At 39.1% G+C, this 25,139-nt stretch overlaps 1 protein-coding gene across 1 annotated transcript; it reads left to right on the forward strand.

The window, feature by feature from the left end:
- Positions 1–1,238: 1,238 nt before the first annotated feature.
- On the forward strand, positions 1,239–23,187 carry mfsd14a2 (major facilitator superfamily domain containing 14A2). Its single transcript, XM_059344521.1, has 12 exons — positions 1,239–1,447; positions 5,126–5,221; positions 9,938–10,000; positions 11,653–11,780; positions 12,019–12,133; positions 12,335–12,553; positions 13,561–13,674; positions 14,722–14,793; positions 15,401–15,513; positions 17,664–17,761; positions 18,502–18,659; positions 19,515–23,187. Exons 1-12 carry the CDS (start codon positions 1,364–1,366, stop codon positions 19,725–19,727), a joined length of 1,473 nt encoding a protein of 490 aa, XP_059200504.1. The 5' UTR covers positions 1,239–1,363; the 3' UTR covers positions 19,728–23,187.
- The last annotated feature ends 1,952 nt before the right edge of the window (positions 23,188–25,139 follow it).

The raw sequence follows: 25,139 nt of genomic DNA on the forward strand, positions 1-25,139 counted from the left end.
TACAAATTTATATAACCAAATACTGCAGCTTTGACAACAATACATGTCTTGATAGTATAAGGCATAGTCTGTTAAAAAAATTAAGAGCAGACATAAAAACCCAGACAAAATAAATACTGTACATGGAAAAAATCTGCACAACATGAAAGAAGACATGGAAAAATTGTTTAAATCTTAATTATTATAACATCACAACCACAACAGAAGTCAAAACTTGCCTGTTTTTTAGTGTGTTTGTTCTTGTTTTTGGTGACTCAATAAAAAAATATCCCAACAATTGCACATAGCCTGTGGCAGATTTCCAGCACAAAAAGTTTCATTTTGACTCATTTTGGCTTCAAAATGAGTCAAAATGAAACTTTCTTTTCGCGTTTTCTTGAAAGTAAGTGAGCACCACTCTTAGCCATTCTGAAATGTGTTTAATGAAGTCCATAATCCATAAATCCTCTAAAATGATGGATATTGGGCATCAGAATACACAAACATGCTCTTTTACATGGATTAAATGGAGGTTAAAAAAATCAGCTAATGTAATGGCCATAGGGTAAATCCAAATGTGTGGAAATGGAGAAAGCATATATGTCACATTTCACATTTAGTTGTATTTGAAGTCACTTAACAAAACAGGTGATAAAATGGATTTCCTACCGTCTTCATTAATATCAATTGGATATAACACTTGATATATTTTGATACAATGTTAAGCTCTATTGTTTGTTTTGATGGTGTGCCATTTTTTTCTGGGGGAAAAAGTGAACATTTCAAACATAATATGTACCAGAAGGGTAATTTTGACTCCCTATCTATGAAAAAAAAAAGATTTTAAGACAAATCTAAAAAATAGTGTAAGAAAAGATGTATTAAAGGACTTGCCACCTTCCATTTGAATTAAAAGGAAATCATTATGACTATGGCTGTCTTTGCTATTACTAAATTGTTTTATTGGCTCTCTGGAAATAGCTGAACATCTTGTACACTTTCTTCATAAACATAGGCCCACGCCATATAAGGGATTTCCTCTTTCTACACCGAACCCGCGGTGTGATGTTCCTAAATCCCCATTCGTGGATCAATAGCACCAACGTTTTTCTAAACCAATCAGACGCAAGGTTTGAATTTGCTCTTTTATGAGACAGCCAATGGTTGAGCGGCGATGCACTGTGAGGGCGGGTCAACACGTAGTTCAGGAAGACGGGGTTGAAGTGAGGTGGGGATGAGAAATCATCAGCTAGCCCACTGCTGCTAGCTGCCTGGAGCCGCCTGCCGAGCTGTTATGAGCTTTGTAGCCGAAATCAGTAGATTATTTTAGTTTCGATAGGAGCAACGATGACCCTCTGACACCAAGAATGGACATAAGTTAACAATGACGGGGGAGAAAAAGAAGAAAAAGCGGCTGAACCGCAGCATTCTTCTTGCAAAGAAAATTATAATAAAAGATGGAGGAAGTGTGAGTTAAATATTTATTTATCTTCGTAAGTAAGGTTGTCGCGGAGCTAGACTGGCTCTTAGCCGCGGGAGTTAGTTCATATTCCTGTTTATTTTATTGAAAACGTAGCAGTCGTAGCGGCATTTGTTTTGTGTCTGTCTGTGTTTGGTGGATAATGTTCCCCGTTAGCTGGGTTCGCCGAGCTAACAGGCTAGCTGTGAGCTAGCATCGGCTAACGTTAGCGGCCTGCGTTTACACGTCAGCTCAGGTAGCTAACTGGCTAATGTCAACGTTAGCTGTGTATTTATTTATTTATCTTCTTATTGTAATTCAGTTACACGGACTATACGTTTACCTAACTTCAGACCAGCACCTAATTTTAACGGTATTTACGGTTTTGTCAAATTGCGTGTGACAGTGCATCACTATGAGGCTCAAACTGGGGCTAGGTGATCATTAGCTCGCTAGCATATGTGTTTAATTGGGCTTATCTTTTTCCTGTTTCAGAAAACTGGTAATTAAATAAAAGGGTTAAGCTACTTTATCTGCCAAGCTAATTGTTTGAGAGACAAAGTGAGCTACCTTGCCAGACTGCGTAAGATCTACTTAGTTGAGAGATATATGGTGGTGTAGAAATGGGCGAAGGCAAGTCTTGTAAACACAGGGTTTGGTAACGTTGGTTGAAAACAAGCAGAGTCGACATTTAAGTCAACAACTCAGGTAGGCAAAGTAGTGACTTCTGAAGCTTACAAACTATAGCTATGTGATGGTGGTTCAGAATATAGTGCGAATGATTGGTTGGGGAGTTGTTTCCTGACACATTAATACCCCCCTTTCTCTGGGTCATTGACACCTGTAGTCTGGTTGCAATGAAGTCATCCCATAATGTGATAAAATGCCCTTACCAGGAAGCATCACACTTCATCTATAGAAAGAACAAACAGACAACTATTTATCATATAAGGGATTGTAGTTATTTGAATCATTTAGAGTGATGATTGTCCAAAATTAGGCTGTTGGCAAAGAGTGAGTATGGTAGGATTGTTATAAATACTGGGAGGCATCAGTGATGGTTATGTAATCAGTTTGACAGTTATGCCAAACATGCTGGGTATCCATATGAAAAGACACAGAATTGTAATCCTAATGAGATAATCAAAAACAGTTGTTTTTCCTCAGTAATAGTCCTGTCCTATCCTGATTAAGGCCTTGCGTCTGTGCATTTTTTTAAGCACACTACTTGATGTGGCTATACTCCGACGAGGTCCTCATATCATTGTTATTGCTTTGCTGCAGTTAGGTCTGACCACTTTCAACATCCAACCATTGATCCAGGCATAGCATGTTATAGTCTGAGATGCTCCACACAGTCATTAGAATATGATCTCTGAAGGTGTAGCTGGTCTTCATTTCCGTGAAGAGGAAGTTGCAGCATCCATATGATGACGCGGTTTAAGTTTGTTCCTCATTTTGATCTGTTTAGTAGGTGGTGTGTTTATAGACTTCTCATGAAACAACAAAGGTGGGAGTTTCCTCTGATTTGACGCGTGTGCCAGTCTGTCAGTCATAGACCTGTAGACTACTTTTCTGTGATGCTTTCACCCTCCATGAGGGGAAATGACAAACCATACAAGTGAGTAAACTAGCAGATAGTGTCTTTTGTTAAGTTGGCCCTGGCCTACTTTACAGTTTCCACAATTGTCATACCTCACCGCGTTTCCTGCCAAAGAACCTGCTCAGCATCTACACTCACACCATCACCTCACAGACTCGTATAGATTTTCTTGTGCTGCAGTAAAGTGATTTCTTCTCTAGGGACTGGGTTTAAGTTAAAAGGATGTCTATTTGTGTTTTACTCATTACAGATATAGGCCTGTATTTAGAGTGGCCTAGTGAACTCTAGCACACAATATATTTAACCTGTTGGATGAAACACTGATTCTTAGCTGTGACATTTAAATAAAGAAATGTATTTCTTAAATGCTGAAGAATTCTAGTAATAAGGAATGTTTCTTTTTTTTAGGAAGTATTTTGCCAATAAATAGGCTATATACTCTCCATTAGCCGTGTTTCCATTAGGGGAGAGAGTGGCCACTGGGAAAGTCTCTAGCCATGCCCTCTCAAATGGATGCTCACTCAGCGTGTCTCCATTACAAAAAAAGGTCCCAGAGGGACTCCTGAGGAGACGTATGGTTTTCGATCCTTGTGTAATCGATTAGCAACAGTTTCGGCCGTGACGTCACATACACGACGGATTAAACGGGAGACGCAACTGTGGCCGCTGTTGCTAACTATGCACAACGCTGCCACTGATCATAAACAAACCAGCATGGCTAATTGCACACAGAGAAGCTGATGATCATAAACAAACAGACCTGCCTACTGTACACAAAGTGTCCGCCGCTGATCTTGAATTAACTGGCATCGCTAACTGTGTACAGTGTCCAGTGCTTGTTGTAAACAGAGATCGCCAAGTGAACACCTCCTGCAGCAGCAGCACATACACACTGTACTGCTACAGAACTGTTAGCCTATTAGCACTGTGATGCTGTGAGAAAAACGTCCCTGCTCTCTGATAGGGCCAAAAAAAGTGCAGTTAAACAACCGCTCAGGGCGGCTCATATTCAAATTATGGGCATTCTGGCAAGTGAGACCCGCCTCACTCCGGGTATTCGACAGTAGTGGAAATGTTTCCATGTGGCTAATGTCACTCTACCATGTATAAATGTAAAATGAAATGAATCCTCTTGCTTTACAGTCTGTGCATTTACTTCTGCTCAACAAAATCCATTTGTAATTGGAGTAAGGCTATATAGCTAATACTGCAGATGCCATGTAAACAGCTTAACTTTGTTGTCTCACTCTCATTAATGTTATAATTAGACTAAGTATGACTGGATTAATAGAGCCACAGTGATCACATGCTTTTAAATTAGTGTTGGGATGTATGCAGCTCAGCCACTTTTTGTTCTTGGATCATCAATTTTGATACTGTAAATGCACCACAAAACTCCTGTTGTAGAGTAGATACAAAGTGGGCTTTTTGGGGGGAAAAGCAGAATGGCTTGTAGTGGTGAAAAAATAAAACTGCCTAATTTTAGCAACACATATACAGTATTGTATTAAAAATACAATGCTCATTATGTTCCTGCTTTCTAATCATCTGCAAGGTACAGATGCAGATAACTTGCAGGCAACTTGTAAACTCAACCTAAGTAGTTACTGTAAATCATATAAATTTCCATATTCAAACACTTCCCTTAACCTGTTTATGCTCAGTAATCACATTATTTGTGTGCATGCAAATCTGCTGGTCGTCTGAGTGATGTCCTGTGTGCGGATTTAAATAGACACATGAAGGAAATATGCATTTTGATTTCAATTCAAATGGAAAAACAAAAGTCACAGTAATTTTGCTACTATTATTGTTTAGTTTGGCATTCAGCTCTGTATTGGGTAAGTTCAAACGTCCCTCAGGTTACATACTTCTTCCAAAAGTCCAAAGTTAAAGAATATTTCACATTTTTCTTTCTCACTGTTACCCAACTGTGGACTGCCCCACGGGATCAGGTGATTCAGGGTCTTTGTATCATTAGATTTTTTTAACAGTTTAGAGGCACTTTGATGCATATAAAATGTTTGTTGCTTTTCAGCTAATCGCCTTTCTATTTGTGTGTGTCTGTCTCTGTCTCCTTGCAGCCTCAGGGAATCGGTGAGCCCAGTGTTTACCATGCTGTGGTTGTCATCTTCCTGGAGTTTTTTGCATGGGGTCTACTTACCACCCCGATGCTCACGGTAAGCCTGAACACAACACACTGTTATGTAAACTGACATAACAATTAGTAATATATTCACATGCCTACACCTCTCCCCTGTGGAAACCTAGCCAAAGAGTGGCATTTCCCATTGACTGGAATCACACAAGGCCCATCAGTGTGTATGAATGATTGAATTCCTAATCAAATGAGCGAGGCCCTGTGTGTGTGACGTAGTTTTGGTTTTTGTGCGTATGTGTTGGCAGATGTTTTGCCAAGCGCTAATGGACTGAGAAATATGAAAAGGGCATCAAACCGTTGTATTGTCTGAGCAACAGTTCTTTGTTGAAAAGGCTTATCAGGGGGACACTGGTTTGTCCGACCACAGCACAGATGCAGGCCAGAAAAAAAACCACACATTCACCTCGGTGCACTGCAGAGTGTAGGAGTTTATGTATTAAGCACAGGCAACTCAAACAGCTTCATTTAGAGGATTTTCTGTCCATTTGTTTTTGAAAAATGTTGGCACCAGAAGATCATCATCCCATACTTAAAACACAGATGATCGTTTCCTCAAAAACGGATCTAATTTGTGAGCGAAGTGCTATAATGACTCATTGGGATGACATGCTTTATTTCATACCAGCAGGGATTGTGTATTAATAGTTTTCTTTTTTCTGACAGAAGCTTTCTATTTTTTTCAGCCAAGATCTGTATTTATTGAATTCCTGTCCAGTTTTTGTTTTAATCTACATGTTTTTCTCCACCAGCATTACTTTGGCTAGTAACTGGTATCTCAAACACATGATTAGCAAACATCTGTCCGCCACATGACGTGAACCAGACAGGCTTATGCAATGCGTGTTTTTCAGCAGTCTCTTGTTTGAAGAGGTGGCTGTATGTGTAACTGTTGAGCATTAATTACTGTGGGTTTGTAAAGCATTAATTACTGGGGGTTTGTTGCCCTCAAGATCCCTGGGCGGAGGCAGGATTTGCATTTTGGACTAATCAGAGGGCGCCTGAAGATGAGAGGGACTGCTTCACTGCTCCCAATGAGCGCACTGCTTCATTAGTATCCAGCAGCAACAGTCGTCACTGAGCATTCACAGTCTGTGTGTGTTGGGTAACTGACTCCCAGAGGAACAGAGGAGATTCTTAGCCATGCCACGAGCTTTGCCTCTGTACCCCTAAACAATAACCAGATCCTGTTATTCAGTCTCAGTCAAGCTCCACATGTCCTAAATTAAACCAAGGCTTTATGTTTCCACACCAGTGTCAATGACCCTGTGCTTCATACTTGCTACATGCTGACGTTATGGACTTTGGACGGAACAGACCACAGATTTTTAACTATTGTAATACCTGTTTCCTCTCTGCATTATGACAGAAGGCCCTTTCATGGTGCGGTTTCGCAAATGTCCCGCTATATTGCAGGAAGGATCTATGCCAGTTTAGGGCATTCATAGTGATGCTGCAGAGGCGTGATGTTTGTGCCCATTCAGTGCAGTTCGGTGTCGCGGAACAATGTTGGAAGAGACGATGGTGACGTGAAACAGAGCAGCAGCAGTGCTGCACAGTAGCACAGTGCTAATAAGCTGCAACATTACTTCTGTTTGTATACAACAAGTTTGCGATGCCGATTTGTTCATGATCAGTTGCGGACACTTTGTGTACAGTTGGCATGCCAATTTTTTTTACAACAAATGGCGGATGCTGTGTCCAGTTAGCGACGGTGTCTGCAGTTTGTGCATGTTGCTGAACAGTGATTCGATGATTGTCGGACCAAGTGGGAGGCGTGTGTTAGACATCACTTGCATAGTCAAATATTCCGCCTTGCCGAGATGGCTGATTCATAGTGGTCCAACTTCCAACAGTCCCACCAATTTTCCGCCTCTGTGACTCCCTTTGGAGGTGGAAAATTGGTGGGATCATTTGATCCTAGCATCCCCCTTCTGGCACTTTCATAGTGCAGGTGAGATGTTACAGAGCCGTAAATGTCGTGGTATGAAAGGGCCTAGAGATACAGTATAATAAGAAAGCAATTTTTGCCTGTATGTATCCTTTAATATTTAACTGTAGTTTTTTTTTTTTTGTGGGGCCGCAGCTGTAATGTCAATCACAAGTCTACAATGCTTAATACAAGTGTAAACAACCACCATGACCCGTTGTGATCCCATCATTCAAACCACTTCCTGAGGTGGCATGGGACGCCTTTGCCCCCATATCTTCTGTCGTGTAAACGCTAAAACGTCTTCAAAAACGACCCAACAGAAAAATGTCAGTGCAGGGTTTTTTCTAACTGTGGCACACCAGTTCTTTATAATTTGCCCATTTTTTGTTGAGATGAAGTGTTGTGTGATCCATGGAAAGTGATGTGTTAGATTCTGCTGAACTGGTAATGTGACAGGTGAGGAAGTATAAGTGATAAGTGTGCGCAGGGTCCTTTGACTTTCTAGCATAAGTGATGTAGGCAGTAATAAAATAAGAACGCAAGTGGTCCACTACAGATGGACACCAGTGTGAATGGTGGTACAGCTGCAACAATTAGGCTATTAAGCATTATTTTGATAATGTGTTCACTGCTTAAGTAATTTTTGCATGCAAAAATAGCAGAAAATGCTATTTTCAGCTTTCTCTTTTATATCATATTAAACTGCATATATTTGGGTTTTGGACTGACAAAGCAAGACATTTAAAGATGCCATCTTGTACCTTGAGAAACTGGAGTGGACATTTTGACTATTTTCTGACATGTCACAGACCAAACGATTTATCAATTTATAAAGAAAACAATTGGCAGATTAATCAATAATAAAATAAACACCAGTTGCAGCCCTAGTCTCTGCTGTCCACTTGTTTATGTAAATGAAATGCATTTTTAACCCAAATGTAAACAGTCTCATTGAGTCACTGTAAGTCAAATGTTGTAATGTGACGTCAGACCATGAGAAATTTAACAAAGAGATGAGATTATTTTGCTCCCTGATATTTCTCAGCTCCACAGTTTATGGCCCTGTCCTTAAATTAAGATTGATTGAGCTGTCGGACTGTTCCTTGATCTTATTTACTTACTCACCAGAGCAGACGGAAACAAACCCAGTTTATAACAGGTAACAGTACACATTCGTTGCTATCAGTAGACTGGGTGACTTTATGTCACCCGTTACCATGACAGTGCTTACTACAGACCTAAAACTGGAAACTATTTAGGTCACTTGACTGCTAAACAACGGAGAGTGTGAGTTTCTGTCGGCTGTAATAAAAAACAATGCCAACCTTACAGTCTTTCTTTCCTTCCTGATGAATTTCCGCCTTTTTGTTTGTAATAGCGGAGTCCGGAGGATTTGGTTGTCCAAGAACACAAAACTTGTTTCAGACAAGTCCCGCAGGAGGACTGTTCTGAAAATGTAATTTAAGTCTAAGCTCAAGTTGTCTGTTGCTTTTATGACCAAAGTGCACATATACATTTAACAAGTTTTAGCGCTCACATGAGGAATGACAACCATGTTTATATGTAGAGTTAACTGAGCATTAAACTCAGTTTTGGCAAGTCATGGCTGGGAACCAGACTAGTCAAAGGTGTTTGTACACACTAGAGACTAGCGTAGGTATATTTCTAGATATTACTATTACTAGCCAGATAAAGTGAGATCTTCAGATGGTATTCTATTTTTTCACAATATTTTATTTATATAAATGGGAAAAGTAAAGATAGGTGAATGTACTTAGTATTTTCTTAAAGTATACATTTTGTATAATAAGTAATACCATATCTGCTATAATCTGCATGTCACAATTTGCAGTTGGTAATGGGGAAGTGGCCCAGATTTTGTTTTGGTTGGAGTGCACAGACAGTACCACGATAGAAGGTAGGCCTGTAAAGTGATAAGAAAAAAATGTATCTACCGTAATTAATTGCATACCTAATCTAAATTAATGGCATAATTCAACATTTGCTGTGAGAAATATTTAAAAGAAAAAAAACACATTTGTAAGAAAATTAAACTAAACTGACTAAAATATTATATATTTTAGTAAATCAGTATATCAATCAATAGAGATAATTTCATGCATTCAGAACAGATTAAATGAGATAGATCCGATCTTGCTGCTAAGTGCTTTGAGTTGAGGTGATTTTTCAGGCTTGAAGTACACCGATAGTATGAAAATACCTTTCTGCAAAAACTTCACAGAATGGTGCAGTAGTAGTTTCATCTGGGAATTTTTTCAATGCATATTTCTCAATTTTTTTTATTACCTTCATTAATTTGTCTGTTTTTCTGACAGCTATAGATTTTTTCATTACTTTTACTGTTTTTATCCCGTGTCACGCTTCAATTTGTCTCTTTTTATATGCTTTTTACAGTTGTTGTTTTTTTGTGTGTTCATATTTTACGTTGTATTGAATGTTTTCCTGACTAACATTCTAAAGTGTATCATGTGGTGTTGTTTTTTATAACGGGACAAAACAAAGCCACTTTAATCATTCTCAACATGTAGGTCATTACTGTGAAATGTCTCAGAAAACACATGAAATATTTGTTAAATATAGATCTGGACAATGTACAGTGTTTGCTGATGTTGTTTTTCATTACAGTAGGAATCCCATCATTTAGTAAATATGTGTCCACTGCTGTTTGCTTCTTAGTTGTAGTTTAACTCTGTACATAAACCACTGTGGGTCATTGTTGGGAATGTGGTGCAGACTATGTGGATAAAGTGGTTTCATGTGGTGTTATCTGTGTTTGTTCTCCAGGTATTACACCAGACATTCCCCCAACACACATTCCTGATGAATGGGCTGATCCATGGTGTTAAGGTAAGACATCAGAACACACAAACACAATATTATTTCTCTCATGGCGTCAGTATAACCATGACATATGCAAATTTTCTAGTTTTATTGACATTATCTCAATTACAAGCAATATATTAGTGCTGTTTCAAACATTTGTATCCCCAAGAAATGGATAAGCAATAATCATCTTTTGCCTTCTTTAAACTTGTAGTATTTGTGACTATTTTTGTGGATTATTCAAAGATTTAATATGTTTTAGCCATGCCAGAAGCCGTCTGCTTTTTGTGTTTTTATTAAAGCAGCTGCCGTTAACAAACATTCTTCTTCAGCAAGTTTGCTGCTTATATTTGCTCTCAGACCGTTTGCTGAGCATGTGTGCTCTTGTTCAGCAACACCCCTGCTTGAAACCAGTGCAGTTACATGTTAACACCTGCAAGCTGTCCAGTAATCCGAGCAGGTTCCTCAGCTGGCCACAGAATAGCTGATAGAAGCACCGTTGAGGGGGAAGTGTCTCAAGTGCACCTTGATGGCCTTTATTCAGGGAAAAGGAAAGTGTGGCTAAAGATAGTTTGAGAGTGCACACTCGTAATTATTTTCTCTATTTTGTATCATTGTAATAATTACTCTGCGAACAAGCTAAATACAGTAGAAAATGTATATTGGAACCCAATCTGTCTTCTGTATGTCGTCATAATGCATTTTTGTCAAGACAAAAAAAAGAAACCAACAACCTCGTGACAAACTATTTTGTAGTCACAAATAAATGAGCCGTTATTATAAAATAACTGTCTCTTATTATAGGTGATAAGAATATTTTATGTTTTCAGGCCTTCACCATGTGTCTATCAGTTTGTCCCCTGCTGATTTTTTATTTTTATTTTTTCAAAACAGACGTCAGACCAGCAGGCCTCAGGTGCTTTGTCTTGTTTTATCTTGTCTTTATTTAGAGGAAAATCTTTTCTTTCCAGTCTGCCAGCTACAGTTGCCTGGTGATACAAGGGCTGGGGACTAATTACGTTTTATTTTCAGTTTCGATTTTGGCTTCCAACTACTATTCTCATTTTGTAAACTCAGAGCCCCCCCCCCCCCTTTCCTTCACAGTGGCCTGCTTTCGCCCCATTTTTGCTGAGTTCCTGACTGGAATATGGTTCATATAGTTTACCAAATTGTTGAATTTTTTTGTTTAGGTGTTGTCAGGTGGTATTTGGTATACTAGTGCACTTTCACATCCTACTATAACAACATAACATATATTCATAATTAATCTTATTATTTAATTTTTTTAAAACTATTTTTATATAAAGTATACTTCATATAAAAGTAATGAGGGTTATGATCCTTGCCATAATCAAGCAGCCCACGGTAACTTCACAGTCCATACAAAATACTTTAAATTGCCTAAACAATAGAAATAATTGTATAGATATTGGATGTTTGCATCTTATTTTGCCTACAAAGGACAAACTTAAGCTAAAATGTAGTCTTTTTTTAGATGCGAGACTCTCCCTAACTTGGTGTTTCAGATCGGGTTGTGTTGGCAGAGTGTTTGCATCAACTTGAATCACAGTTGCTGTCAATCTGAGTGGAAGCTTCACTCAAGTTATCCATTTACAACACTTTCCTGATACATCCACCTCCCTTTCTGTCCCATGTCCTCCCTCCATCCTCTCCAGGGCCTATTATCATTTCTAAGTGCTCCGCTGATCGGAGCGTTGTCAGACGTATGGGGACGCAAATCCTTCTTGCTGCTAACGGTCTTCTTCACATGTGCACCTATTCCACTGATGAAGATCAGCCCATGGTGAGTGCAAAACACTGACAGCTTTATTCTATTATCCACTTTTGTTTTTAGGTCCTGTTCTGGCTGAAACACTATACAACATAATGCAATTTAACAGAATAACAACAACAGAATATACTCAAGCCCAAATGACCAATTAACAACAGTAATACTTCACAAAGATACAATTTATAATGTGAAAGGGTTTTGTTTTGTGTCTGTGCTGACAAGCCAAATTCTTGCCAATTTCTTCTTTCAGGTGGTACTTTGCGGTGATCTCCATGTCCGGCGTCTTTGCCGTCACCTTCTCTGTGATCTTTGCCTATGTGGCAGATATCACGCAGGAGCATGAGCGGAGCACTGCATATGGTTTGGTAAGAAGATGACTTACTTAAAGTCCTGTTAGAATGTGTCTTTAATTACCTCATACATATTGTGAGGCAATTATCTGTCTGTATTTCATCATCACTCTTAAAAAAAACTGACGGTTCTTAACCAATATTTTAAAAGAAGAAGGATAAGCTCAATCACTTCCTGTTTTGCTCACCCTCACCTCTGCTTCTCCCTCCTACCAGGTATCTGCTACCTTTGCAGCCAGCCTGGTCACCAGCCCGGCCATCGGAGCGTACCTGTCTGTGGCGTACGGTGACACCTTGGTGGTGATCCTGGCCACGGCCATCGCCCTGCTCGACATCTGCTTCATCCTGGTAGCCGTACCAGAGTCGCTGCCAGAGAAGATGAGGCCAGCATCATGGGGAGCGCCCATCTCCTGGGAACAGGCAGACCCCTTCGCTGTGAGTAACAACATGATACTTTTTGTTGATCATTATCAGTTATGACCTGGTGTTATGCAAAGATTTCAGCTATCAGCTATTAGTGCTTTTATTGGAATAAATAAACAAGTTTGACTCAAATGATTTAAGGTTAAGCTACTGAATGGAAGCTTTTACTTCACAGTAAAATGGATCTGTATAATTGATGATCTCCGTTATAGCAGTGAGCGTCATGCTGGGAACCAACTTGGTAGTGCTGCAAATTATGTGCCAGGGCATGTGGCCCACAGACAAATACTTTCAGTCTCTGGAAAGAAACAATTCTTTTCTTCAATCAGAAATTCCTGCATAGTAACACAATGATGCATAACCAAACCTAATCTGTGATGAATTATTTTTAATAAGTGAGTAATGCTGTAGCTTGGGATTACTTGGTTCTTTGTTAGGGTGGCATTTTTGTCAGTCTATGAAAGTCTAGATCTTTGCTTCCTAATTTTGCAGTAAAAAATTGACTTGAAACTGTCAAAATCATGAATGAGTAACTAAACACCAGGCTGAAGAGTTGTGTCTCGCTGTCTTCAAATCTGTTTCACCTCCGTCCATGCACTGATGGGTGTGGTGGGATGTTGTTTGTTGAATCTGTAACCACACCCATGGTCCTGGAGTCCACCTGTGCTCCGCAGGAAGGTGAATAGTTAAACATCCGGAGAACAGCAAAGACAACATATATTTAGGGGGTGTTACATTTCTCTTTAAAGTATAAATTCATCGTTTTCAAGTCTGCTTGAACACTCTGAATCGCAAGCAATTGCAGGGCTGTTTTTGCTCCTGTCATGCAAATAACAGGCATTTTCGTACCAAAAAAACACTCCTATATTCACAGTGAATGGTTGGGCATTGGGCAGTAGTGGTGTCTTATTAAGGATTATTTAATAAATGAGACACTGATAAGAAATGCCACCAACATTGCTCAAATGATGTGGCTTTGCAACAACCAGTTAATTTGTTCCTGCTGTTTTCTTGGCCAGTCTCTGCGTAAGGTGGGCCAGGACTCCACAGTACTCCTCATCTGTATCACGGTGTTTCTCTCCTACCTCCCCGAGGCCGGCCAGTACTCCAGCTTCTTCCTCTATCTCAGACAGGTAACACTCTCCTTGTTTACACATCTACAGACAGAAATGACTGGACTACACACATATTATGTACACTGTAACTGTGAAGTGTTCTCAGTCAACACCAACAGTCCTTTTCTCTATGTAGACAGATCTTTGAAATGCAAGATGGATTATAAAGTTATAGTGGTGACACTCTTATTTTAGGCGAGGTTGTGGTTTATTATGAAGGGCAATGCAATTTGCTATTAATGTGTGCATGCTGGATGTGGCAGCATCATACTTTAGCCATTTGTTTTGCTTGTAAAAAGCTGAAATTGCTCCTCGAAAGCTCAGGGAATAATCTCAGCATAACTGGGATAAAATTTGCCCAATACACACTTTTGTTATAAGATTGGATCAGCAGGTTTGCTGAGCAGCCTGTAAATAAGTAGAGCAAAATCATTAGGCGGCTCAGCAAAATGCTACCGCAGGAAAAAAAACCCAATGTATTTTAAAAGCACAAGTAGTCAGAAAAGGACAGCCTGAGTGGTAGCATCTGTAAGCACCTGACAGCTATCGAGGTGAACTGACGAGATGTGAGGTCCTGTTTCAAACTGCTTGAAGAGAGGATTGTTTAGGTTGTGTAAACAGTGTCAGATGAACCAGTCGGGCAAGTCTGACACACAGTCTCTACTGTCATCTTGGAAAAGGCAGCAAAGTAGTTTGTGGAGCGTTGGAGCTAACATTACTCTACACGCCCTCCTGTCCTCTTTATGCCGAAGCTTCTTTATCATAAATCGCTCCACATTCATTGTCGTAAATTATACACACCTAGCACCAGCTGCCCTGCTCCTGAGGCAGCCTGTGTTGAAGGATACAAATGGCATCATATATGACCTAAATAAAATGAGAAGAAAAAGAGGAGCACCTTTTGTTGTTTGAAAACGCTGTAGTAAACACCATGTGTTTACAAAAGGCAACAAACGAATCCCTTTCTGTCTTTATGTTCGGTGAAGAATGGGCGAAGGTGTTTGAGATTCCTGCTCGTCTTGTCATGTCCTAACTTGTGTTATCTGCGTTCTCTCTCACCCTCAGGTCATAGGCTTCTCATCAGAGACGGTGGCTGCCTTTATCGCCGTTGTGGGGATCCTCTCAATACTAGCCCAGGTACTGAAAAAATACCCTTTTGCTATATAATTAGATAAAATGTTGAGTCGTCCTTTCATGTTTTGATTTTTAGCATTGTTATTCTTTACATTGTCAGCTTGGGCTTTTTGGAAACTATTGGGAAAGTGTAAAGTCAATTTAAGTGTTTTATTTGTATATCACAAATTTGCATCACAGCACTTTCTAATCTACACAGCATACCACACCCTTTGTCCTTAGAGCCACAGTTTGGATAAGGAAAGAACTCCACAAAAACAACTTCAACAAGGAAAATAGGAAGAAACTTGAGGAAGAGCAAAAGAGGACAGACAGACATGTGATAGATGTCTGTGTTCAGAGGAGACAGAAATAACAATGGGGCTCTTCAAATTGATTGCTTTGTCCCCAGAACAACCCAATGTTATTCAGTTTAGTATTACAGAAGACAAAGAAAAGCATCTTTGAGTAGAGAGAGCTAGTGAAACAATTAATTGAAAACATTTTTGCAGGTCATTTTTCTGTCATTCAAGATTCAAAAGTGTTTTGAAACTGTTTAAAACTATTTTCTATGATACTTTAAGCCCTCTGTGGAGCTGTTTTGTTTGACCTGTGTGCTGTGTTTCTGTAGACGGTGGTTTTGGGCATCCTGATGCGTTCCATAGGGAATAAGAACACAATCCTGCTTGGCCTCGGCTTCCAGATCCTCCAGCTGGCGTGGTACGGCTTCGGCTCTCAGCCCTGGTCAGTAACCTCTGACACACACACAGACACAGACACAGACACACAGACACAGACACACAGAGACAGTAAAGTAACACACCTTTCCACTGCATCCATTCAAAGGGACAGAGAACACCACCACACACGTCAACCAGATATTTAATAACAAATATGATATTTGATCCCACAAAGTACAGTTTGGAATGTTCCTTGCCTCCATCTGCAGCTCAGTCTCAAAAGTGTAGGCAAACTCCACAATAGATAGTTGTGATACAGAGAAACGAATCACTCAGTGGAACTCATTCATGCAAGGAGGGAAGGAAGTTACTAACATGACAAATTTCCTGCAGAATGGTGCAAAACCACATTGATTGTCAAATGCCTCCAGTAAAACAAATATTTAACTTGTGCACCTCAAGCATTTTCATGGTTTTTCAAGCTGTCACATTTGAATTACTGTTGCCTCGTTTTTCCACTGCAAGATATAAATACTGCAACTCTATGGAAATGGCACAATCATGGACAACTCAAAAAATGTAATTCATTCATTTATAGTGGGGGATAGACCCTAAATAGACAACATTTTTTCCTACCAGTGCTACCGGTATTCCACATGCTATAAATATTGAACTATTTACACATTTACAACCTCTCCTCTCTGGTCTGTGCAAACAGCCTGCAGTTCAGTTGAAGGTTCACATAAATTTTGTCATGCAACTGTTGATCTCAGTCATTCATGGCTTCCCACTCCCAGAATGTAATGTTTTTACAGGATTTGTTTAGTGCAAAAGTTTTATTTATTTTTTTTTTTTTTTCAATATTTCAAATGAGATGTGTTTGCTGAATATTACTATTTTAGGGTTAGATTTAGATGCTTTTCCTGGCGTAGGTGGTCATCATACATGATTTGTTCGAGAACCTTAGAAGGTCCAATGCAATTTGTGTTTTTAGAGTTTCTGGCTATGATAAATGGTTTAATTTTTTTTTTCTTTTTTTCCATTCTGCTTTTCAAGCCTGTTGGCAAGTTGTGGGCTTTAGAGGGTTATCTTACAAGTGAAAAGAATCACAAAATACTTTAGGATAATGTTTGTGGAAGTCAAAAATGAAAATGTATTTATTATGCATTCAGTGTTGACCTGAAGTGCAGTCAGACAGCAACCAGAATACAATCTAAATGAATACCCAACCGTATGTGTTTAAGACCCAATCCCCAAGTGAACACTGCACACATAGAACAACTTTTGTCTTTTTTCGCCGTTAGAAGTTCTTGTTCTCTGTTGTTGTTGTTATACCCTGACAAACCACCAGAGGGGAGCATTGCCTTAAACTTTAACTAGGTACTAGGTTGTCGGTGTTGACACTGTAATCTGAAAACTGAGACTCTTTAAAAGCCTAAGTGTACTGTTGTAACTCAAGAGATTTTGTTTGACAAATGTAGAAATATTTTTTTCAACATATTCTCAGGCATTTTACTGTCATTCATGCAGTGCTTTCAAAACAGGATTTTTGAAAGCAACCAGCAGTTGTACAACTATTGTTTGTGTGTGCTCATTGACTTGCTTGGAACCAGTAAATTTGAAGAAATGACATATGGAGTAACACATCAGTTTCATCAGTTTCACTTCTCTTGAAATGAGATCATAACAACTGCGTGAGTTTCTCTTGTTTGGGCCTGGAGGGGGAGGCAGAGTGACTCGTAATATCTATCGATTCAGAAAGAAAACATTCACAACATGTCTCCTTGTTGTTCCTCTCTGCTTTGGTCAATACCCAGGAAATTAAGTTAAATAAAGGTCAAGTTGCTCCTTGTTCACAAAAAAATAAATAAACTGCATCCATTACATCTAGTGTCTACCTTTTGAGATTACCTCAAAATGACCACAACTCGAAAATAGTCAATTAATGATGGAAAACATACAATTCATTGTTGTGTTTTAGTTTTTTCCATTAATTGAATAGGACGTACAGCTGTATCTAAACTTAGCTTTGACATTCTGGACTTTGGAGCCTTAGTCACTGCAGTTGGGTGGAAAAAACTTTTTTTTCAAACAGCATTTTTTGTGTTGTTTTTGGTCATCACAACCTTTGACTCACCAGTCAAGGACATGTATTAACCCAATTTTTTTAAAGGTTAAATGAAGTTAATTTGTATCCTTAACTTACATTTGCAGGATGATGTGGGCTGCTGGAGCTGTTGCAGCCATGTCCAGCATCACTTTCCCCGCTATCAGCGCCATCGTATCCCGTAATGCCGACCCCGACCAACAAGGTAAGTTTGTCTACATTCAGCGCAAAAATGTTTTTCTCTAGTAGGTGTGAGACGCACATTTCTATCCGTACATTAAAAGTATTAAAGTCCCACAGTCGTGGAAACCTGAAAAAAAACTAATTTTCAGACCTGGAGAATTGGCAAAATTCTTGAAATTGTTGTCTGTTTTGATGTCTGTTATTAAATTTTTAAGGTAACAGCTCAATTTCAGCTGAAGTCAGTATTGTGTTGGACAGCAAAATGTTTGCATTCGAAGTAGGCTATTGATAAATTGTATTGAAAGGCTAACTGGGTATATTAATTTAAAGTATACTGATGAGTTGTTCCCAAATGTTGTCGTATTGTTTCATCCAGAAATTATTATTTAATCAAATTAATTTAGAATACACTGATAACGCATCGTTTTGTGCTCCCTAATGCTTGAAAGCCAGTGACGGACTGATATAAGTGCTTGTGAAGCTATTATTTAATCAAGTAAAATGTGTGCCTGTCCAACCAACAATTAGTTATGTATGGAAATGAAGTGCTGTTTCATTTCCATACAGTAAATAACATTTGGACTATACTATATAGTTCTGTTCATGTACCTATGTCTCTAAAAATAAGTCTTGCTGCTAGCTGACAGATAATTAATACAATGGATGTTAAATGTCTTTTTTTGCTTGATAAGTAACGGCCATTCTCATTCTGAAATGTAGCATGTATTAGAGATTTTCCTGACTGATTCTGTTGTCCTGTAGGTGTTGTCCAGGGGATGATTACTGGGATCCGGGGCCTGTGTAACGGTTTGGGCCCCGCTCTTTACGGTTTTGTCTTCTACTTGTTCCACGTGGAGCTGACTGACACGGACGGCTCTGAGAAAGGTGCCAAACCCAACATGGCCAACCCCACTGATGAGGTAGTGAAACTGTACATTCTGCAATATTTATGATACATTTCACATGTGGTAACTGGACTTATAAGATGGGTACTTTATTTAAATGTTTTAGTTTTTTCCAGCAGTGTTCCTTACATACTTAAATTCATTTAATTTAGTTTGAAGTATGCATGCTTTGGTATCAACATGCAGTAGACCAGCAACTCCTTTGTCTGGAGAGTAAAATTTGTGTTTTTGTCAGTGGAGTCTGGTGGCTTCAAAGATGTGTATTGCTGTGGACAGTGGTCTGCAGCAAAACACATTTTAGTCACCTAAAAGCTTCAAAGCATTGATATCTGACAGTCAGCTATGACAGGGAACGGATGCAGTTTTAGCCCTTTCTTCAAAGCCACCTGACTCTATTGACAAACAGTCATTTTACATTGCAGAAAACAGGATTTGCTGGTTTACTGCTGTTTGTTTGTATTATTGTGACTTTGGTATCAAACTAATATTGTGTACATTGCAGCACCACTAATGTTGGTTCAGCAAGTGCTAGTGATCACATTATTGAGGTTTGGTACACTACATCACTGCTTTCTGCAAAGACTGGGTGGACGTATCCATTAACCCATTGACGCCTTAAACTTCCTGTAAAACCTCTGGGCGATTTTTCTCGAAATTCAACAGAAGTGTCAACGCTTCTACTACATAATAGATTTTTCAGCCTCTGTAGCAGATAGAAATTAAATTCAAAAGGTATTTGAGAGCTTATACAAATACTACAAAACGACGTAAATGCTTTCCAGGCTTCAATGGGTTAAAACATTAAAAAAAGCCCAGAAAAGGACACATACGGAGTCGGCCTTTAAACAAAATGTTTCTCTCTCTCTTCAGAGTGCCATCATCCCAGGTCCTCCCTTCCTGTTTGGTGCATGCTCAGTGCTGCTCTCTCTGCTGGTGGCCCTGTTCATCCCAGAGCACACGGGGCCCGGCATGAGGCCCGGAGCCTATAAGAAGCACAGCAACGGGGCCCAGAGTCACTCCCACAGCCCTCAAGGCAGCGGGGCCGAGGGCAAGGAGCCGCTGCTGGAGGACAGCAGCGTATAACCACAGCTAAGGGGAGCAGACAGCGCTCCAACCCGACACCCCCACACACATGGACAGATACACACATTTCACCACATGGACACACTCTCGCCTCAGGCACACATCAAGTGCCACGAAGAGGTGATTGTGTCCACAGCACAAGAGTGGGCACTCCTTCCTTAGCAGTCCTTTTTGGTTTTTTTGTTTTGTTTTGTTTTTTTAAAGCAGGGTATTGTGAGGACTCTCAAAAAACTCTGTATAAAGAGAGTGTGTGGAGTATTTTTTTGGGCTGCAGTGGAAAGGTGTGTATGACTTGGCTGAGCTGGACTCCAAACTTTGGTTTCTATCAAGCAGTAACAGAGTGGAGCATACAACAGTGTGCCCCCCTCCTGGTGCAAAAAAGAAGTGATTTAGAGCAGCAGTGGGGTCGAACTCAAATGCTACTAAATCCCTGCGTTGATTCTTCATATTCCTCAGTAGCCAGTGAAGTGGCAACTTTTTCTGTTTGTCCAATGGGAGTGTAACAAACAGGTAGTTGAGCACTTGTCTAATGGTCTTTCACAAGCTAACTTCTGTTCTGATGCTTGTCGCAACTCTGTCGAAGCATCCGAGAAGGGAACACAGTTCTCTCCTGAATGCACAGCAGCAATTGTTACCTGTGATGAGAGTCTGTGCAAACCAGTGTTGGAAAATGCGCTGCCTAATCTAGGTCAGGATGGGTCAACCAGTTCAGATATAAAAAAAGCTTCGTAAGACCACACTTTGTTCAAATATCACACTTCTTTACAGAGAGAAGTGTGCGAGAGAGACCACTTTATTAGCTGAAACTGTTTTTCAATGTTTACTTGCCATTCTCTAGATTAGTAGTACAGTTTGGGTTGTATATTTTTCTCTCTGTTTAAACTGAAGGCTAGTTGTGCTTCAAGTTTTTATTCAAGAAACAAATGTTGCCTCGAAGTGACTTAATATATATAAATATATATATTAATTACGTAACCTGTATGAAGACCGAGGTCTGAGAAGGCTCTGTAATCTTACGCTATCGCTCCCATCGGAGCCGTTACACAATTTTTATTCCTTTTTGTTTTCATGCCCTTCTCGTTGCTTTGTTTCCTGACATTTATCACCATCAGGGTTAAAGACTGACAGAACCATGGTTTTATTTTAAAAGCCTCTGGACCATTTGAGCTAGAGCGTTGCTATCAGCATGTCAGTGTTGGCACTGACTGTTAATACAGAGTCTTTGAATTAATATCATTAGGTTAAGCAGAATATCACTCATGCTGCTGCAGTAGATAATTCAAAGGTTAAGTGTGACGTACTATGAACAATGAAACGGTTTCACAGAATCCTTGACATTTAAGCTTCCATACAAATGGTTATTAACAGGCACTGCACATTTCTCAAACAACAACAAACAGATGGTAGGAATTTAAGATGTGAAGCACCTCGAGGAACTGGCTTCTAGTTCACAAACGGAACAGAGAAGATGGCTTCAGATTCACCACAAAAAGGAGCCATTTGATCAATGTCAGACCAGTTCTGTGCATGCCAACCTGCACCACCTATAGGAAAAAAAATGTTGCAACAGTAGTTTAGACTTTTTGCCCTTGTGCTAGCAATAACAGTAAGCACTGCTCCAAATTTAGCCGATGTTAAAGATACAGATTTTTCTTTTTAAATGCTTGTTTTGCTATTGCTTTTAGGAGTCACACTTTCCACAAACAGCTGTAAACTGTGATCAAGTAAAAATATATTATCATTCAGTGTCACTACAGGTTCAAGATTAAAGCTACACATTCATAAAAACATGGAAATAACAATGCGGTCATCGTAAACAAACAATCCAGATTACCAAAATATAGAAGAAAATATAAATTATTTTTTTTGTAGCCTACAATTTATATTTTTTATAGAGCAAGAAAACATAAGGCGCTCAGCAACAAGCCAAAAGCTTCACACACTGAAAACATTTACAAAAGTCGACCCAGGCGGTTCCAAAGCTGATCCGCTCCTTAATCTGAAAATCTAAATCTACAAAGTAACCAGGAGGTCAGGGCTTCAGATCAGAGGTTACACCATGATACTGAGAGCTTTGTTAACGTCCCAGATAATAACTAAATGGGATCTGGTTAACAAATTAAATATTATGAGGCAAAATATAAAACACTCAAATATGCACACTTGGTAGAACCTGAAATTGTCAAAACTGCAGCTTCTGCAGGTCTACATTGCTGCTGTAACTTTTCTTGCCAATAGGTGGCGCAGGTTGAACATGAGCTGCAGGTGCAAGCTGCTTCTGCTGCAGCAGCTTCACAGTCGGATGATATTGGTCTGCGTCTGGTTTTGGTGCTTCGCATCAGTGACACTGTGTTCCCTTTGTTCACATACTGCGTAAATTGTTCTAATATTAATTTTCAAAAGTTTAATTTTAAAAATGCCTCAAGTGCATTTAAATAGCCAAATTCCAACCTGATATGGATTAGTAGCTAACAGTGGGTTTCATGCTGTTTAACATCTTTCTGTACATCTTTCTGTAGAGAAATGTACGTCATGTATTTTGTGCCAAATTTATTTTCTTCTTTTTTTTTGGTTTGCTTTTTCATAATGTCTGTGTATGTGTGCACTTGAGTGATTTGGATATTTTTCATTGTTTTGTTTTATCTTGTCTTAATTTCTTTGGCTAAAGATTTATGTTTTTTAATGCTATTTTTTTATAGCTTTTTAAAACTTCATCTGGTCATTTCTCTAGAAACATTTTCAACATTGTGGCTAGATGGTAAAATATCGAATGGCCATCAGTCTGCTTTTTTTTTTTTTTTTTTGTTCTCAATCTTCATTTGATAACAAGCATTTCACCGTGGTTAGTTACATCTGATATTTTCCCAGATTTATCAGTAGATAATAACAAAAGTCACTGAATGTTCAAAGCTCAGCTGTAAACATGTTGACCACACTGTACCCTCAACATTTTGACTTAACCTGTCATAGTTTTTATTCTTTCAGAGGGGGTGTCACTAAACAGGAGGGCCATTGGTGTTGATTTAATCTCTGAATATCATTATGTTTTATTTAATCATTTATTGGACCAACACATTGGTAAACCCATAAATTCAGATCCTACTTAAATTGGTAAGATTCTGCACCAGCCCCACGTGCACCCGTACAGCTTCCAAGCAGACGACTGTAAATGTACAAAAATCACCTGTACGTACAGCAAATGTATATATTTATTGCTCAAGGAGATGGCCACCTCTTGGTCTATTTGGTTGTATGGTGCAATTATTATTATATATTTCTCAAGACTTACCTGCTAGCCACTCCTGTTTTTAGTACGATGTGGTTTGTGGCCTGAACCCCCTCTCTGTGTGCCTAAAATTAGCCAAGAAATGAGTATGGCAACATAAGTAAATGGTGGTTATTATGTAAATATGGGAAACTAATGACAAACTATTTATTAAAGGTTTATTGTACAATGAAATGTTTACATTTGTCTCTGTGGGTTTTGGGGTGTGTACGTTTGTTTTGTTTCATCTTATTGCCAAAGCTAATTGAGTGATCTGGGTGTGCCTCTGCAAGTAACCAACTATTTTTTTATGTTTAGAACCAGGATCCTAAATGTAATGGCTGCTAAATCCCGTTAAATCCCATTACAAACAGTTAGTATAATACCAGACCTTTAGTTTAATGCTCTGACCTTCTTGCTTGTTTGTTTAGTAATCCTGCCCTTTAGAGTTCTATTGCAGCTCTAATGATTTCCTCTACTGTTTATACTCAACTGTTGCATAGACCTGGGCTCACTTAATTTTTGTGGTCTAAGCTTTTCTTTATTAAAGCCTAATGGAGGCAGTAGTAAAGTCTGTGTATTAACCATGGGCAGTTTGATCCAACATCAAGTCATTTCAGGACCAGAAAATTATAACTTTTGTGGTTAAAAGCAGCTTCTGTAGTATAATGTAAAGGAGAGAAAGGTATTGTGGTTAATGAGCTGATTGCATTAGTAATGGTTTACTTTGAATATACTTAAATTTCAAACGAACAATTTAACATGACACTTTTCTCTTTAACCATTCCAACAACAAAAAGTCTTCCAACCCAGACGAGCACATAGGTCCTTCATTAACATTGTGAAACAGTCACAGTTTGTTATTGTTTAGGCAACAAAACTGCTTGGTTAGTTTTAGGAAAAGATTGTGGTTTGCGTTAAAATAAGTAGTTAGTTTCTTAACTTAAAATAATACCTCAGTTAGAAAAATTACCATTTGTATGAGTTGCTCACCCTGTGTTACCTTGAACTCTTGAAGAAAACTTTTTCTCCCATTTTAGCAGATATACACGTGTCTGGTGGAGCAGGGAGCATCCAACTGGATAAACAAGACTTGGATTGTACTGCACGAGTTGTGTGACTTTGTAAACAAAGGTTTGATCCAGTTTCCTGTTAAACACAGCCCCTGTTTACCTGAATTCTGACATTTTCTTGAAGAATTTAAATTCTGTTAATTTGACCGATATGTCCTCCCTATGCGGCCTTTGTTGCTCCTTATACTGTCACTTGACTTCCCTCTTTGCTCCCATTATAATTTCTACCACTACTAGAGATCACTCTGAAAATAAACGTAATTATGGGTCATAATAAGCTCCTTGTACGGAAAACCTATGGTATCATTCTTGAGGGGTGGACAGTATTCCTGCATTTTTATGACAAATGTCTATTTTTAAGTGTTTGCTGAGTGCATGCACACAAAGGCATGTTGACAAGTGATCTAACATGAGAAGAGAGAGTTTTTTTTTGTGGTTGTCAATCCTGTTGACACTAGTATCTGTAGTAGAAATACTTCAGGCTTGATTCGTGTATCACATTACAACACTGACCACAAATATGCATCATAATCCTTAACTGTTATATGAACGCTTGAATAGACTTGTAGGCTATTTATTCAAGTCCTTTTGAAATGTTTTATTTAGAAACTGTTACCTGTCGATTGAAAAGGTTTCCCCTTTGAATCAATTGAGTGAAGAAGTTTTTCATTATAATACCTTCATTAAGGTTTCGTTTAATTCATTTATAAGTTGTGTGTGCTTCGTCAAGTTCACCCTGGATGTGAATGAGGATGAATTTTAATGGTGTTGACATTTTCTGTCATTGACAGGAGGAGGAGAGCTAAATGTGCTCTCCATGAATCTGAGCACATTACTTCCCCGCCGTCACACTTTTCCACATGTGCTAACACGATTCTACATGAGATTAATGGTGCTTCCACATCACTTTCTCTCTCGCTTTTGAGAGATTAGTCTACCTATACAAACAGTGGAGACTTGTCAGCCACTAATGGGGCATTTCCCTTCTACATTTGCGGAATAATCTCCGCATGCCTGAGCAGTCGGCCTCGCTCGCTCGCTCGCTGTTTCCTTCTGTCTGCAGGGATGTGATGA

The sequence above is a fragment of the Centropristis striata genome, chromosome 11 (assembly GCF_030273125.1).
Source record: "Centropristis striata isolate RG_2023a ecotype Rhode Island chromosome 11, C.striata_1.0, whole genome shotgun sequence".
NCBI classification, from domain to species: Eukaryota; Metazoa; Chordata; class Actinopteri; order Perciformes; family Serranidae; genus Centropristis; species Centropristis striata.

What these genes read in the sequence shown, in the direction of transcription:
- mfsd14a2 (XM_059344521.1), top strand. Translation starts at nt 1,364, where the DNA reads ATGACGGGGGAGAAAAAGAAGAAAAAGCGGCTGAACCGCAGCATTCTT. An exon ending in TGCCGACCCCGACCAACAAG is followed by an intron (nt 17,762 to 18,501) that starts GTAAGTTTGTCT and finishes GTTGTCCTGTAG; the next exon opens with GTGTTGTCCAGGGGATGATT. An exon ending in TGGCCAACCCCACTGATGAG is followed by an intron (nt 18,660 to 19,514) that starts GTAGTGAAACTG and finishes CTCTCTCTTCAG; the next exon opens with AGTGCCATCATCCCAGGTCC.